General features: G+C 39.3%; 1 protein-coding gene across 1 annotated transcript in view; it reads right to left on the bottom strand.

Moving 5' to 3' along the window:
- Positions 1-15,169, bottom strand: part of LOC138721244 (cytosolic phospholipase A2 epsilon-like) — a 33,544-nt gene extending 18,375 nt beyond the window's left edge. Inside the window, exons 1-6 of the mRNA XM_069858140.1 lie at positions 15,052-15,169; positions 14,563-14,598; positions 9,250-9,322; positions 5,091-5,227; positions 4,305-4,436; positions 3,685-3,725 (exon numbers count right to left, since the gene is read on the bottom strand). Coding sequence (XP_069714241.1) covers positions 3,685-3,725; positions 4,305-4,436; positions 5,091-5,227; positions 9,250-9,322; positions 14,563-14,598; positions 15,052-15,078 — 446 coding nt within the window. The 5' untranslated portion in view covers positions 15,079-15,169. The remainder of the gene's footprint in view (positions 1-3,684; positions 3,726-4,304; positions 4,437-5,090; positions 5,228-9,249; positions 9,323-14,562; positions 14,599-15,051) is intronic.
- Positions 15,170-16,521: the final 1,352 nt, after the last annotated feature.

Raw genomic sequence — 16,521 nt, 5'->3', positions numbered from 1 at the left:
GGCTCATTATGGGCCCACAAAATATAGGGCGAGCAATCCCTTGGCTCAGTTCCTGGTGAAAAGTCACTTGGAGGAAGGAGCTTGCCTTCCTCTCTGTGTCGTTACGATCAAACATCTGGCCCTCAGTGCCTGCCATGGGTAGTGGCAGCAGAGAGATGAGCATTGTCAGGTACAGCAGGAGTGGTGTAAAAGTGAGACAAAACTAGAGAGGGTATTTGTCTTGTAGTTGTGGAAAGCAAGCTACCAATAAGAAGGTTTTCTTCCATTTTAAATAAAAGATAATGGGAGTGAATGCAGGCACCGATTCATACAGCCCACCACAGCCCATATCACAAGGAAATTTTTGCAACATTCTTTGGCAAGAGTAACACAAACCACAATTTTTGCAGTGAGGCAAACAAAACTAGGAGTGACAATGCCACTATTGTAGGTGCCACCCAGGAAACTTTCTTGGCCTGGGGTTACACTTCATGTTTGATATTACTCATCTGAAATGCTGGAAAGAAAGAACAGTCTAACATAGGAAATCCTGCAATTGGTAAATTCTGGAATGAAGATGGGAAAGAAGTGAAAAACTATGTCAGATAAATACTGTCAGACAAAATGTTCTATTGGGAATAATTATTAATTTTAGAGATAAACTGTTACATTTTTTTAAAAAAAGTGTATTCTTGTTGATGACATGGCAATACCTTACCTGCATAGTTAGCTGTACTTGTTAGCACTATAGTTGGCTCTCCCTCTCTTAAAACTATCTCTGTCAACACTTCTGCCATCCAGCAACACCAAAAACCCTTGCCAAAACTGGCTGAGCTTGTTCAACACAGGAGAGGTCTGTCTTGCCCATAGCTTTCTGGTGACCCATCTCAGCTACTTCAGTCTTTCAGTTCTTTTCAGAACTTTCACAGGTAATGTGATCCATTGTCTCCAATTTTAGTGCAGAAATCCTTTCATTAATTACTCCTCACATTTTCAACGTTGAGGGAGGAAAAAAAAAAATCCCCTTTTCGATATCCTGCCAAGAGTACAAGGCTTAATCAAATCAGATGTGCTTATACCTTTATTTCAGACTCAGCTGATGGGCAGAAGAGTGTCGACTGCCACACATATGGAAGAAGTGTGAATGAGGGATAGTAAGGGAAATGTTTACCCGCTTTCCTACAAGAAGGCCATTTTTCCCAAAGAAGCGTCTTCCCTTTTCTCATTCCTGCTGAAACCTCATAAGGACATTCCCTGACTTATGATGCAGCAGTTTCTTCCCTTTGCATGTGGAGTTCTTCAGGCTACAACTATTAAATTAGTCACGCAGATACCACACCATGAATGAATGAAGAAAGTGGATCAGAGGTGTTCTTGCTGTATCAACTGAGCCATGACTATGACTCTGTTTAGAACCTCTTCCTTGGGATTGCCAAGGGTCCCTCTTACTTGCATTCCTACTCAGACAGCACCTACAGAAATTGCTATATTTCTGATTGTATCAATTTAACGTGTCTACAAAGGCACTTTGTGGCAAGGTCCAAGACAAGAATTTGACACAGAGCCAGCACACACATGCTCTGAGATGAGCTGCAGCTTCCCTCCCCATATGCAAAACCACTCTTGCACAGCATCCAAGTCAGATAATCTACCTGGATCTCCCTCACCAAAGAACAGGATTATCAAGAGTATGGTTCTATGTACCAACACCATAAGCCATCCTCTAACCTGCAGAGGAGGACTCTAGATAGGCCATTAGGGACATCTACTGCAGCTCTCTTCTCCATTACCACTACTGATGTTGTGACACTCCAAAGCTGTGATATACACTGTTTTTCTTGCTATTGCTGGGCCTTCTGCCAGTTTTGGTGCACAATGAACAACAAAATATCTGCCCTGATGAATTTCCATGAGTTGTAATAGTAGATTCTGGGACTGGTTATTTTGTTTGTGAACACTGGGAGATCTTTCCTTCTTCAGTCATACTTCATACTGCCCTCTCTCTCTAGTAAGTGCAAATTTCCCCTTCTACCAGGAATAAACACATTATTCACAGAATCACAGAATCACTAAGTTGAAAAAGACTCACTGGATCATCGAGTCCAACCATTCTTATCAATCACTAAACCATGTCTCTGAGCACCTCATCCACCCGTCTTTTAAACACCTCCAGGGATGGTCACTCAACCACCTCCCTGGGCAGCCTGTGTCAGTGCCCAATGACCCTTTTCGTGCAAATTTTTCTCTGATGTCCAGCCTGAACCTCCCCTGGCGGAGCTTGAGGCCATTCCTTCTTGTCCTGTCCCCTGTCACTTGGGAAAAGAGGCCAGCTCCCTCCTCTCCACAACCTCATTTCAGGTAGTTGTAGAGAGCAATAAGGTCTCCCGTCAGCCTCTTCTTCTCCAGGCTGAACAACCCCAGCTCTCTCAGCCGTTCCTCATAAGACTTGTTCTCCAGCCCCTTCACCAGCTTCCTTGCTCTTCTCTGGACTCACTCCAGAGCCTCAACGTCCTTCTTGTGGTGAGAGGTCAAGAACTGAACACAGTATTCATGGAGCGGTCTCACCAGTGCCGAGTACAGAGGGAGGATAACCTCCCTGGACCTGCTGGTCACACCATTTCTGATACAAGCCAAGATGCCATTGGCCTTCTTGGCCACCTGGGCACACTGCTGGCTCATGTTCAGTCTCTGTCAACCAGCACCCCTAGGTCCTTCTCCTCTGGGCAGCTTTCTAGCCAGACTTCTCCTGGTCTGTAGCACTGCACCGGCATTTGGCCTTGTTAAACCTCATCCCATTGGTCTCTGCCATTCAAAGTCTCCACCAACATATTACCCTGTGAGGTCTCCGGAAGTGCCTCAAATACTTTGAGATGGTCTCAGCAGTATCGCCACTTCTCTAAGGTTGTTTCAACAACACCTTCAGTCCAATACCATGGATCAAGTTGGTAACAGAAACCCTTTCAAGTAACTTGTGAAGTAACTTGTGAAATTGTGAAGACAGACTAGAATACCTGTGACCCAGCACCAGACTCCCTCTCCAGCTAGAATGAGAGATTTCTCCATAGCATGAATTACCTGAAGAAAACACATCCCCTAAACAGACAAATTCCACCAACAGCTTTCAGGCCTATCAAGTGAAGCTTGTGCTGGTGCTCCAGTTTTGCTAGTTTCACAGTCCTTAGCCTCCCATACTGACCTTTCTCCTTTCTTTATATTGACTACTTGGCTTCTCTCCCTGCTAGGACTGATACTCGAGTCTACCACAGCTCCCCACATACAGCAAGATAAGCTGAACAGATCAGCTTACAGAAGGGCATTTTATAATGTTGTGGATTTGAAAAGTCATATTGTCGGAGAAAGGGAGGCATAAGACATTTAGGTTTGGCACTCCTCCTAAGGGTCAAAACTTCCTGAATATTGTAATTGTCCTCATACTTCTTTCTGTATTGATTTAATGACAAAGAGAGAACAGGAGGAAACCGGTGCCCAGGAGGTAGCAGACAAACAGGGCAAAATTTACACTTTAAGATTCTACAATTTAAAAATATTATTCTGAAATTCCACTTTACTAGATGATAATGAAAACACTTAGATACTGTCTGTAGAGACTATAGGTTTAAGAAGCATGTCACAGATGAACTAATTTTCCAGTCTATTTTTACACAGAATACAACAAGTTTATATAAAATTTAGGATTCTACTCACGTGTTCTGCAATGTGAACTCCACCTCCAGCTCCTCACGTGCCTGAAGAGAGAGGAAAAAGGAAAGAAAGGATTATTTCTTATTTTTCTTCATAGCTTTCCTCACATTATTTGTAAAATATGTATTTAGAGTAGCTTGAAGGAAAACCCCCAGAGTATAAGAATAACTTGCAAAAGAAACTGTGGTACAAACTGAAGATATTGAGTTTCAAGACACTATAAAAGCAGTTGCTAAAACTAGGTTTTTTACATCTGCATGCCATGTAAGTACATAGACGTAGGAACTGCTATTCTGCTAAATGAGTCATTTTGTCAGATTTTAATTCCCAACACAAAAAGAGCAAGCTGCTCTGACAGTACTAGAGTTTAAAGTTGCTGAAAATTAAGAATTGTTACCAAGAGACAACAAACATGCCAGAAATATTCAAAAGTACCTAGGTCTAGATTTTTAGCATAGAGATTTTTTCTTAAGAAAAGCTAGCATGGAAGACTTATGCAGGGATTTGAAGTCTTCTTTATAACAGCAGCAAAAAACCCAGTTTAAATTTAAAAGATTTTTCTTATAATGAAACTCTATAAAAGGATATATTTCAGTGGAAGGAAAGAATTTGCTACTGCTCACCTGTGGATTCAGCTGGAACTTCACTCGAACAGTACGTCCTACAGTGAGTTTATCTATGTCAAAGAGAACTGTGCAAAGTTCATCATCCCTGGTGATTGTGTCTTCATCACAGACCTTCAGCTCCAGCACATTCTGCAAAAGGAGGTTAAGAATATAATGGACTTCTTTCTAAGAACTCTGTAAGGCAAGAAAATCTCAAGGCTAGGTTTTCCTCCCATCTCCAGTTTTCGGGGAGGAAGGAAAAACAAGAAAGAAAAGCAAGATAGAGAAGTGTTTGAGGAATATTAAACTTCACATTAATAGCTGTACAGAAAGAAGTAGGCTTGTCTGCCTGGGGAAATGAAACAAGGCAAGCAGGTCATATAGGACATTCATAAATTTGTAATAAATAACTGTATTAAATGTTTCTACATTTTTTTTCTGACCTTTGACTCTGAGCATAGGTACACCTATGAAAGTTTAAAGGATTTCATATCTAGAACTAACTCATCTCACGGTTATTTTCATATTATCTTTATCTTGGGATTCACATGCATATGTGAAAGCTGCAAATAGAATAGTAAGGCCATATATTGCAGGGCTAATTGCTTCCCTCTTCTTCTCTATCGTAGATGTTTAAGTAATAAATAGCTGGAACAGAACAATACTGAGGAGATGTAAGTGACAGCAGTTTTTCCTGACAAGTATTTAACATCTCTACTTCTCAGAAACTAACTAAATAGTTATTGTTTTATTGTACTGAATATCTGCAGACAGTGAATGGTAAAAACCATTTCTTTTCACAACCTTGACTCGGCGGTCTATCTTATAGCAGAAAGCTTCATTCCAGACGGGGTTTTTACAGTTCTTGATGGTTCTGGTTCGAACCTTCTCAGATGAGGCAGTAGGTAGCCACAGTGTCACGTAGCAGTCTGAAAGGGTGACTGTAAAATGAGAAGATGAGCAGAGTGATAAAGTATTCAGAAAAAAAAACAAAAAAACCCCACTGTATTGGGCACACTTAACCTTAATAAGAAAAAGTTTGAGATAAAGATTTGTTCCTAAAATATACGGGGTGAGGAGAAAATAACACAATGAAACACTCAGAAGAAAGCATAAACACCTTCACATATTTTCCATGCTCATTCCCAATATAAAGTTTTATTTTAAATAGTACTGTACTCTACATGCAGTACAGGCACATCTACCCATGCTGCATTTACCTTTATATTCACGTCTATCCAAATAACTTGGGCAGAGTAACCTTGACAAAACATGAGAATATCTAATGGTATATGTCCTCTGTCATGTGCACTCACATCAGCTCTAGGGTGGCTCCTCTGTTGCTCACACAGTACACCTCACTACCTTCCATCTGGACTGCAGAGATTTGTTTTCTAGAATTTCTTTCCTAGATTTGGTACCTTAACTAGTTGAAAGTCTTTACTTATCAAAGTGTTGGCTTAAATGAAGAAAGATAGATTTATTTGACAAGAAATAAAGTGTTCTCCCATCAGAGCTGAAAATATTTCCTTATCACGATTCAGAATGTGCCAATTTCATATTAATTTTTAGAAGTTCTGCCTTTCTCAGCAAGTCTTTCCGGGGGAAAAAAAAAAAAAATCTGTCTCAGCATCAGGGTTAAGTTAAATTCATCCTACTCCTTCCTATCCCTAAATCTGCAGACTTGAAAAACTTGCCATCACTCAAGTCTGGGGAAAGAAGCTCCTTCTTTATGCTGACCCCCTGAGTTTGGAGGGAGAACCACCAGGAAGTGACACTTGCAGAAGCTTGACACAGGAACTAATTCTCTCATATCTATAGTGCAATATATATTCTCCCTGTTTCTCATTAACAAAGTTCAGTCAGTCATCTGGTTCTTACAGCAACCTTGCAAGTCAGAAGAGGTAAAAAAATTCAGCCCCAGTCAATTCCTACATCATACTCAAAACCTGTAACAGTGTTATTACATCACATTAAGTAGAATACTCTTCACATATTTCCTTTTTATCTTTCAGTTAAAACAACAGATGTATTTTTTTCCTACCACCTGTATTTCTCCAAGGCTGTGCTTTTATCATGTAGTCAACTATAATTGTCAGCAAAACCTTGATAATGATTGTGGGAAGGAAAGCATTTCTAGGAAGTTCCCTTAGCCAAACCTAATCGGAAGAGCATGACAAATCAGACATTTGGCTGAGGCACAGATGAAAATGTAAAAGGTTAATGGTGATTAATGCTAGAGTTTCCATTTTCAAAGAGCTTAAGACACACTGGAAAATTACTTAACAGTGGCAATGTAAGGATTAAGCAAACAAGTACATTGAGAAAACTTGAATTACTTGCCCAAGATCCCATGTTGTATCAGTGTCAGGGTCCAAAACACAGTCTATCTTTTCAGGCTTATACTCAAATCTATTAAAATTATTCCACCATGGAACAGCAATAGGGAGAAAGGCTTTTAAAGCATATTTATTTTTTACTGGTAAGTAGGAATGTAAGAATCAAAGACCATGAAGGAAGATTCATTTCAATAAATAAAGCAAAAACTCTTCACTAATAACAAAAAATACTAGTGAAATCGGAAACACCAATGTTTAATCAGAAAAATAGGAAAGCTTAAGTGGAGGAAATAAAAGCTAACTCAGAACTGTAATAAGAAATATGCTGTTACCATTATGAACATGTAGAAAATGGACACTTGCCCATAATTGAGAGGTTTTGAGGAAAACTGGGGTTTTTTTTTCCCCAAAAAATTTAAGGTTCCTCCAGAAACAAATTTTCTGCTGAGAAAATACTCTTTCCAATTTTCCAAAAAGGTTTTCCAATTTCTCTGCAAGATATGCTTTAAACAAGGCCTTGGAAAGCCCAAATTCTGAAGTGGGGCATCTCAAGTGGCTAAAGATATGATATTCATCTGCTCTTGAGACAAAAACACAGGAAATAAGGCAATATGATTTGGCAGACATGCCAATGTTTTTCATGAAGAAAGACTGTATGATTCACCATGGTAAGGAGCAACTGTGAGCAATTTATTCCTGAGAAAGAAAGCCACAATGAATTGTGACATAAGCAGGGGACCTGCTGGAGTACTGAAACGCATGTGCAGTTTGCAGATGCAATTATAGTGATTGCCTGGTCAGATCACATATTTGGTTGATGCAAATCACCACTTAGGCATTTGAAGTGTGTGTTTCTGTGCATTAAACTGGATCTTTAATCTATAAGAAACCCAGAACATTGCAACTTATAAGATGTTCTCACTTTGTCAAAAAAACTAAATTCCTTTTTCAAAATGATACAGTAAATATCCGTATTTTGACCATTTGTCATTTCCAGAGTAAAAAATATTGAAATAAACAGTAAACAAAGCATTCAGTAAATCATAGAAGATTTTTTTAAGTTGAAAAATTGCAGGAAAAAGGTAAATAAGCACATTACTATTATATTGTAAAAGCAGGGAGTAAACCAGGACACCGTAACTGAGCAGAGCAGATATTTGTTCCCTGATAGTAATAATTTATTCAAAAATATTGCTTTTAAGTGCAACTTCCACGTGTTCCAACCACGTTTTTCCTGTTAGGAACCACCAGATCCAACCTCAGATAAGAAGACAAGAGTTTTCCCTCTACTCTTGACCCATTACCTTAGTTGAAATCTCAATATATATAATAGCTTAAATAAAATTTACAGTTAGTTTCGTTAGAAACTATGATGGGCTGCATGAAATTCTGAGTGTGCCAAAAGAAATTTTGAGCAAAGTTCGCAAGATTTTGGTGAATGTATTATGGACTTCTCTTCATTTTACATCTTTCCAATTTATTCTTGTCGTCTTTCAATTTGGATTTTCTTATTCTCTTTATTTTCCTTTTTTCTTTCAGGCCTTTACAACTTCTTTATATGGACATTTCATCATTCAGATTTCTCCATGAAAGTGACTGGTGGCATAATTGCATTTCAAAAGGCACCTGAACAAGCCCCACTGCACCCAGGAGAGTGGGCTACTGAGAACTCACATCTGTGGAACAGAAGCTGTGAGGAAGCTTCTCAATTAATCGGAAATTTCAAAATTCATAATTAAACCAGTCCCTCACCTGGGTAAATCAGTGCTATATGTGAAGAGTGAACAAACTATTCTTTCTGCCTGCTGCAAATCTCATTCTCTTACTGAGCATTTTCATTTTATATTTGCTGCCACACTGCTTCAAGAAATTGATGCCTGCTGGTCTGCAGAGGTGAGTCATTTCAGGGCTTCCACAGGTGGATATTACCAGACTCTGCAGACTTCCCTACTGCAGATATTTCTCTCTTGGTCTCTTTTCACTATTAACTCTTGTTCTGTGATCTGGCAATGACCTTTTTGACTTGTAGTTTCTATTCCAGATATACTTTTCTCTCTTCCCATCACTAACCCTCACTCTCATATTAGCGCTTAGTTTTTTTTTTACTGACTTAAACTGTTCCATTGGCTAGGTTAAATAAATTCCCAGACACACTGGACTGCATCATCTCTTATTGTTTATTTCTAAATTCTGCTGAAGTGATAGAATGTTTTTGCTTATAACTTCTGTTATTTTCATAGACTTTCCTAAAACTGCTGATTTTACATTTGCGTCACCGGTCCTCTCCTTTCTTCTGTCCAGCAATTCTGTAGGGAATGCTCAAGGATTTTTACTCAGAATTACAAGTATTTTCATCATTTAAAGAGCAGCCGTCTGATCAGCAGCTAAGTCTGAGGTCACAAAGCTAGAAAATGTGTTTCAGTGTGATGTACAAAAGCCTGAGATAAAATGTACCACTTAAAAGCGGAAAGCAATGCTTCAGTATCACAACAAAAATAATTCTTGCAAACTTTCAGCAACATATCTTTTTATCCCTGCACAATTTAAGAACAATAACATTTACCAAACATATTCTTTACTTTAAAGAATTACAATAAACATCTGAAAACAGCTGAAGTACTTACGCAAGTCTGCCTTCCGGGCATTCCTCACTCTTAGTATTTTTACAGTGAGCAAATTGAAAGGAGATACTGGTCTCTGCATGACAATTCAAAAAAAAAAAAGGAAAAAATATGACATTGAGATTAATATTATAGTCTATAGTCACAGATCACTGGACCACTGTAACCTTAAAGTTGATAAAACAAGGTTTTTAAGATCAAGACAATATAATCTAGCAATCCAACTGGAGCAGCTAGAAAAGTTATACAAATTTTTACAAAGAACCATATTCATCTCTGAAGTAGAAGCATCAGATTTAAAAAAAATATATTATTTGAGAACAGGTGCTGAGACTTTGATTTTATAAAGATTGCTTCTTTCTGATACCACTCCATTATTATCATAATAAATATTCCTACAGCACTCATGAGTGTCCTCACCTCTTACAAATCACTGCAATAGAATAGACTGTCTCTGGGACACCAAATACAGTCACAATAGCAGTGCAAGTAGAGCTAAGCAACCACCATGACCCAGCAAGTTGCTGCACCAGCACAAGCTCCCGTACACAGCCTAAAATGCCAGAAATGCAGCTGACAGTGATGTACTTCTCATGTAGAGAAGTACTCTCATCTTCAGCCCTGATCCCCAACAGAAAGTTACAAAATTTTTTCCAGAGATGATCTTGGGAATTAACTCACAACTCCACTAGATATCAGACATTTTGAGCTCAGAAATATTAATTCTATAATACGTCATAACTTCCACAGTTCATACTAATATGTTTTCAGATTACTCAGACTATAAATTCACTGTCTCCGTTTTACTTTGGAGACAACTACTTATATCTTTCTGTCCTCTCCCACATTAACATCACCTCTGTTTCATAGGTACCATCTTTCCTTTTATAATGAATGTATGTACGGACTTAACTTCTCTCAATATTTTCTTCAAATTGGTATTTAGCTTTGAGTGTACTGATTTTGTTTTAGAACAGAAACAGGTGTTTTGTGCCCAAAAACTTGTCTTTCTGTTTATGTGAGCTGGTAAGAATAGGTATTAACTCTACCAATCAACCCTCTCACACCTGCATTCATAGATATACTGTACCCTAGTAAAGGTAATACACTGTGAATTAATTAATTTGCATTTGAAGTGCTTGCATTAATGGCAAAAGTAAAAACAACGTACTGATGTTAACTAATAAAACACACCCTGCTACCATTTCCTTCACACATGCTATAAGTTTTGCTGGACCATTTGTCTTGCCAGCTGTTGCACAAGGCTTATCCAGAAGAATTTCACAATGCTTTGACAAAATGTTAAGCAACTGAGACTGTGATGTGACATTGGACACTAACACAATGTAATGAAGCAGGTAGTTGTCTTCACCAACAGAAACATCAGTACCTCTGCAAATGCAGCAGAGATTAAGAGCAACCTCCAAGAAACAGCCTTGGCAATCCCCAGTTTATCCTTTCGCACTTTCCTTTGGGTTGGCAAGGGAACTGAAGACACAGAGTTCGAGATTAGTGAGATAGCAGCAGGGGGGTCAGAGCAGTCATTGATGTAGGCACATTTGTTCTACATTGTCTTAACCTGTCCAGATTCTAGAACAGGGCACAGATTTATGGTGCACAGTTTGAAAGCATTGGAATTGTCAACTCTGGGACATTTTAGCTGTCTCAAACAGTATACCACATGTCTACCTGTTCCATTATCCCAATTACAGCCACAAAGGAGAACTTGGACAAACACTCCTTGAACGAAAACACTAGATCTTATGGTGAAAAAGAAGAAAAAGATTACAGTCTCCAATCAAAAACAACCCATAGTCATCATAACTAAACAACATGATTGAACTGCCACAACTACTTTTCTATATGCATTAAATATAACTGGGTAAAACAAAGAAACACTCCTAAGCACAGAGACCAACAGCAAAGTCTTTCCCATCGCTGCCTAATCTACTGACATGCTTACTACATTTATGCCTGGTCCCCACTTTCCCAGCCAATAAATGCAAAATATTTTTGTCCTCAGCAGTGCTATTTCAGCAGAAGAGGTGGTGCATATATTTACCCAGGAAAGATGGGGCTTGTATCCCTTGAATACAAAGGAACATTCTCGAGCAGAAATTCCCCATCCCAAGGAAGTGCTGTAACCAGTAGGATGTACACCATTTTAAAGGAGTTATCTTTGCTCAGTTCTTTAAAAACAAGGGTCTGGACCTCTACGTTGTGCATCTCAAGTGTTTAGTGGTATCTCCTTAGTGGAACACAGAGATGGCACCTAAGGAAGACATTTCTTTGCTCAGATGTCCCTGTTAGCTGGATGTACCTGCTTACATAGTTACCTGCTCAGCTGTCACAATTCCCATTCTGCTGTATCTAACTATCCAAACACACTGAATCAATTCTCAGTGCTTCACTCTGGGTCATAGAATCTGTTGCTATACTAGAAACTTAGAAATCAGACCTTATAGCTCCTAACTCAGGTTCCTGGATGCTTAGTCAATTCTAGCTTTCAGCAACCTACTCAAAGCCATACAGAAAAAATATGGAGAGGCATATCTCAAACTGGATAATCTGCTAGTAATAGGCAATGACTTCCACGTCTTTCCCCTTTAATGTGATGAAGACACTATTGTGCGCTGGGAAGTTCTTAGGGCCAGAAGTCTCCCAGGTCAGTAATTACACACACTTTGACTTTCAGCTTCTGTATTTATTTTGTCTGAGACATGATTGTTACCTCATAAACCGGAAACATGAGCCAGGCATTTTAATAATCACTGTTGAAACTACTTAAATATATGAGATTGCAAACTCAGGACTTGGGACTTGGTCACACTATCCTACGTCAGATAAAAGTTCAATTAAGTCCTGTGGCACACTTGTGCAATCTCCACAAGTCTAGTCCCAGGGAAGTCAATAGGAGTGTTCATATACATGCCTGCTCATCCATATGAATAAGAGTTGCATAACTAGGCTCTAAAACTGCTTTATTATAGTAAAATTCCAAGCATAGAAGTCTTCTATACAATATTTTTCTTGAGGAGACAAGAGTGAAACACATACAACATTCCCAAATTATATTAAGAGAAACAGCTGTTACCAAAGTAAAGCAGCATGTCAGATCTATTTAGAGCAAAGCACTCTTCACTTAGCTTTCTGTTCAAAAAGGAAAAGAAATCTTGCCACTATTTCAAAACCTGTGAAGACCAACAAAGAAAACACTCAGCCCTGTTACAAAGAGTGGCAGGACTTTAAATCATAGATCATTGTCTTGCTTCTGACCTGAGTCAGCTATGTAGCACCTTTTAACTTCAAAGAGTTTTGGAGCCTCAGGGGCAGTCAGGATTTCATTACAATACTATGTTTACCATCTCAAGCAAGGTCTAATGCATAGGAAACACTTTTCCTTGTGCTACATGTTTTGCATTTATTTCACCCATTTTAAAATATCGCACAGCTGAGTCCTATTAAGTCAGTAGACGTCACTGGGGCTGATACAGAACAAAACCAAATGGAGCAGCAGTGACTCAAGGTATGATTCTTTCTAAGAGCTGTGTAAAACTTGTGGGGCTTCAGACCACCATTTTCACGTGATTTTTCTTCTTTTCCTGTTTGCAGCTCCACGCTTGGACTTGCATGTCAGAATAAACACAAATCATAGAAGAGAACCCAAGTCAAGCATTCCTGCCACTCAACATGGCTTTTGTCTCAAGACTATGCTAGTCGGTATTGTTTTGATACAATACACTCATTTGAGTAATCAAAAAAAGTATTACTAAAAAGGCTCAGGTCCTTCCTTATTTTTGTCTCTGTGAGCCTTGAAGAGTTGGGGCAGAAAGAAGGGGCTCTGAACTCTACTCTAAATTCTATGTACTATATTCAGGTCAGTTCTGACACCCTAAAAACAAGAGGCACAATGTAAAGCCACTGAACTCTACAGGTCTCATACCTACAGACATATTATTAATGTAAAAAAAATCACAGAATCACAGAATAACCAGGTTGGAAGAGACCCACCGGATCATCGAGTCCAACTGTTATCACAAAGGATAAAAAATCACAAATCACAAAGGATGAAAAAGCTCCGCTTGATCCTGTAAACACAGGCCAAGTTTACAGAACTAGAATATTTTTTATAGTCCCAGCATATTTCCCTAGGGCTGCAAGACTGCATGCAGAGGCCTAAACACCATTTTAAATGAAATGTTTTGAAATAACTCTGCAAAATCTGTGTTTAACATAGCACTTCACTTTGAACAGAGAAGGTAAATGGCTCTCAGGTACAACCAGGCATCACATACTAATAAATAACAAACCTTCATGAGGTAGATCAAGTTTATCACTGTTTGGGAGAATCTCTGTATTACTGCAGTCCTTCGCAATGAACCGAAGTCCAAAACAAACCAGACTGGCATGCCTCCATGTGACTGAAACAGGAGCAAGAGCCCATCTTTCTGACTACAGATCTCCAAAGAGCTGCAACTGACATTGGCAGCCCCAAACCCATTACAAGTGGTCTGAAGACAGCTGGATCCTGTTGCCACTGCCACTGTTCCCATTCACTGGCTCATAGCACCTTATCTGATTTATTTTCCTTTAGGCTAATGTCTGCTGACATGAACATCAGCTAATTGCCATGGGAGTTTTCATTTGCCTGTGCAAAGAATTCATCACCAGTTCAGCCTTTACAAAACACCTTGCTGCTCTTTTTCACATTCAGAGAAGTTTGGTTGCTGCTCCCTCTCCTACAAAACTGATGAGATTTGGCTTGTAGGAGGCTGAACACAAGACCTTTGTTCCACAGTTTTACCTGTTCTGACGGAGTGCTTTCAAACACTGTGTTACACAGAGAATTGCAAGCTCTACAACAGTTCATTACAGTGCAAATAAAGACTACAAGGAATACTGTAGCACTAAGAACAAATGAAAGACCTGTTTAAATGAAATCATCTTATGAAAGAATAATGTAAAAGAGAAGGAATCATGTAAAAGACAAGCAGGTGTCTCATCCAAAGACATAAAAACACACACAAAAAGATTAATTAAAAAACTAATACAGGTGAAATACAAGCCAGCCCACATCCAGTACAACACCTACTCACTTCATCATCAGCATCAGATACCAACAATGGTCAGACTATTTAGAGCATACTGAAAGCCAAGACAATATTGAGAGCTGAAGTCGCAGCTCAGCTTTTCCATGTTGAATAAACATCACACTACAATTTTCTCCCAAGCCATTGAATTCCTAACATTTTTTTCTGGTGCTCTGCATTCAGCACTGGACAGCATTTAATGAAGGGTCAGCTAATAACTACCTACCGTTCTCACTGCTGGTGCTGAGGTGCTCGAAAAAGTCTAGGAAAAACAACATAAGGCAAAGTTTAGAAAACTAAACTACATGTTAAACTCTTATTTTAGGCTGACATTTAAAAACAGCTCTCATTCAAAGCCATACTCAGAGCTATGCTCATTAACAAAATTCAGTATATACTTTACTGACCACTGAGACCATCACAACTCTGTGCTGTCTTCTTATTTCCTTGACATGAACCTTCTTTTTAAGGACGCACAATAAGTATTGTTCTTAGCCCCAAAACATAGCTTGAAAATGCATACATGCCACAAGGTTCTGTAAAAGCCTAGACTAGAAAAACCATCCTCACAATCATGAGATCTGAGGAACAGAAAATTTTCCTTCCATTGATTGCCCATGCACCTCAAACATCTTTTTCTCCTCTGTGATCAATTTAACTGCAATATCAGACAATCTTACTTACGTTATACTTGCTATTGTCTTCCTTTACTTACCTCATTTGAACTTAAATTTGATCCCATCACAGCCCCAGTTGCATTTAACTCCAGTGCTAAAAGAGTCCAAGTCACGCGTCAGTCATGAACTCCTCATGCAGATTAGGGGTGGAGGAATAGGGATTTTATGACAAGGCTCTCCTGCCCCACCCCTTTATTATTTCCAGTCATTAGGCAGTCCCCTCCCTGCTTCCCAGAGCCAATTAGAGCACTCCAACTGAGTCAGCAGAACAAAGAGTGATTTCTTTCCTACGCACTGTGATGTTTAGGGGGAGACACTGAAGACTCTTTCTGTACAGGGGTTGCTTTCTTGAAAACACTACTACTACTGCGACTAAAAAATTTTGCATTTATGCAACAATTCACCTCCTCACTGCCCAAGAAAAGCTCTTTTGACTAAATAACCAGAGCTCTCAGAGTATCTCTATGCTTCCAACATTGTGCTGCGTGGCAGTGGGGACAAATCTCAACAACATCTTTCCAAATCATGACTCAAATACCTATAGTAGTCTTTCCACAGCAGCACGCAGTTCAGAAACTTAAATGACCCTATTACTGTTCTATAACTAAGTGCAGGACGCATGCTCCCCTCAGGCTTCTTTGGACATCTCTTTGCTACACTCTGTGACCTTCTCACATACTCAGTATTTTTTGCCTGGATATTTAGCTTATATCTAATAAAAAGATTAGTCCATGTCCAGAAAACTTGCAGTTTGATTTTAAATGCAACAAGAGAGAAGGGAGGAGCTCTAAGCCACAGATGAAACTTGGGGGTGGAAGGGTGAGGCCAAAGAGAATGTTGTGCTCTCCTGCATGAGCCCAGGGAGCATGACAGTTCACCCATCCTCAGAGCCTACTTCAAAGCTATCTTGTGTGTGCTTGGTCTCACAGTAAGCCCAGCGGGCACCTTGCAACAAACACTAGAGCACAAAACCCTGACTGATTCCTCTTCACTCTGGTGTGCATTGACTCACTGACTGTAAGAGCACAGAATTATAGTAGCCTTAAATTAGCACATATGTGCAGGCCAGTAGATTTTGGAGTGTGCAAGATCAAACTTTGACACACTTTTTCTGGCTTCTCTGCTTGATGACAGAAGGTGACTAGTACTCATTCTTCCATCATGAGATCCAAGTCATTATTTTTAAATCAATCTCATTCATACAAATGAATAATTCACTTCATGTGGGTAAAGAAATTAACCTTGCAAACTGCAGTGGATGTCACCTAAATGCACTCCTCTGCACCATGGAAGCCAGTATCAAAGTAATTCTGCACAGAGGAAGAGAGGAGGTGCTGTCCAAGAGTAAAATAATCTTTTTAGACACAAGTCATCACCTTCTGTGTTAATGTCCGTGCCATACACGTGATGACTGCTCAGAAGGTCTTTTCCAAAACATGCAAGGGTACTATCAAATAGTTTGCATCTAAAGCATTTAATAGCCTGCTGCTCACTCCGAAGTTACACTT

This window comes from Phaenicophaeus curvirostris, chromosome 5 (assembly GCF_032191515.1).
Source record: "Phaenicophaeus curvirostris isolate KB17595 chromosome 5, BPBGC_Pcur_1.0, whole genome shotgun sequence".
Classification (NCBI taxonomy): Eukaryota; Metazoa; Chordata; class Aves; order Cuculiformes; family Cuculidae; genus Phaenicophaeus; species Phaenicophaeus curvirostris.
Note: the sequence above shows the minus strand (reverse complement) of the source record. Positions and strands in the feature narration are given on the sequence as shown.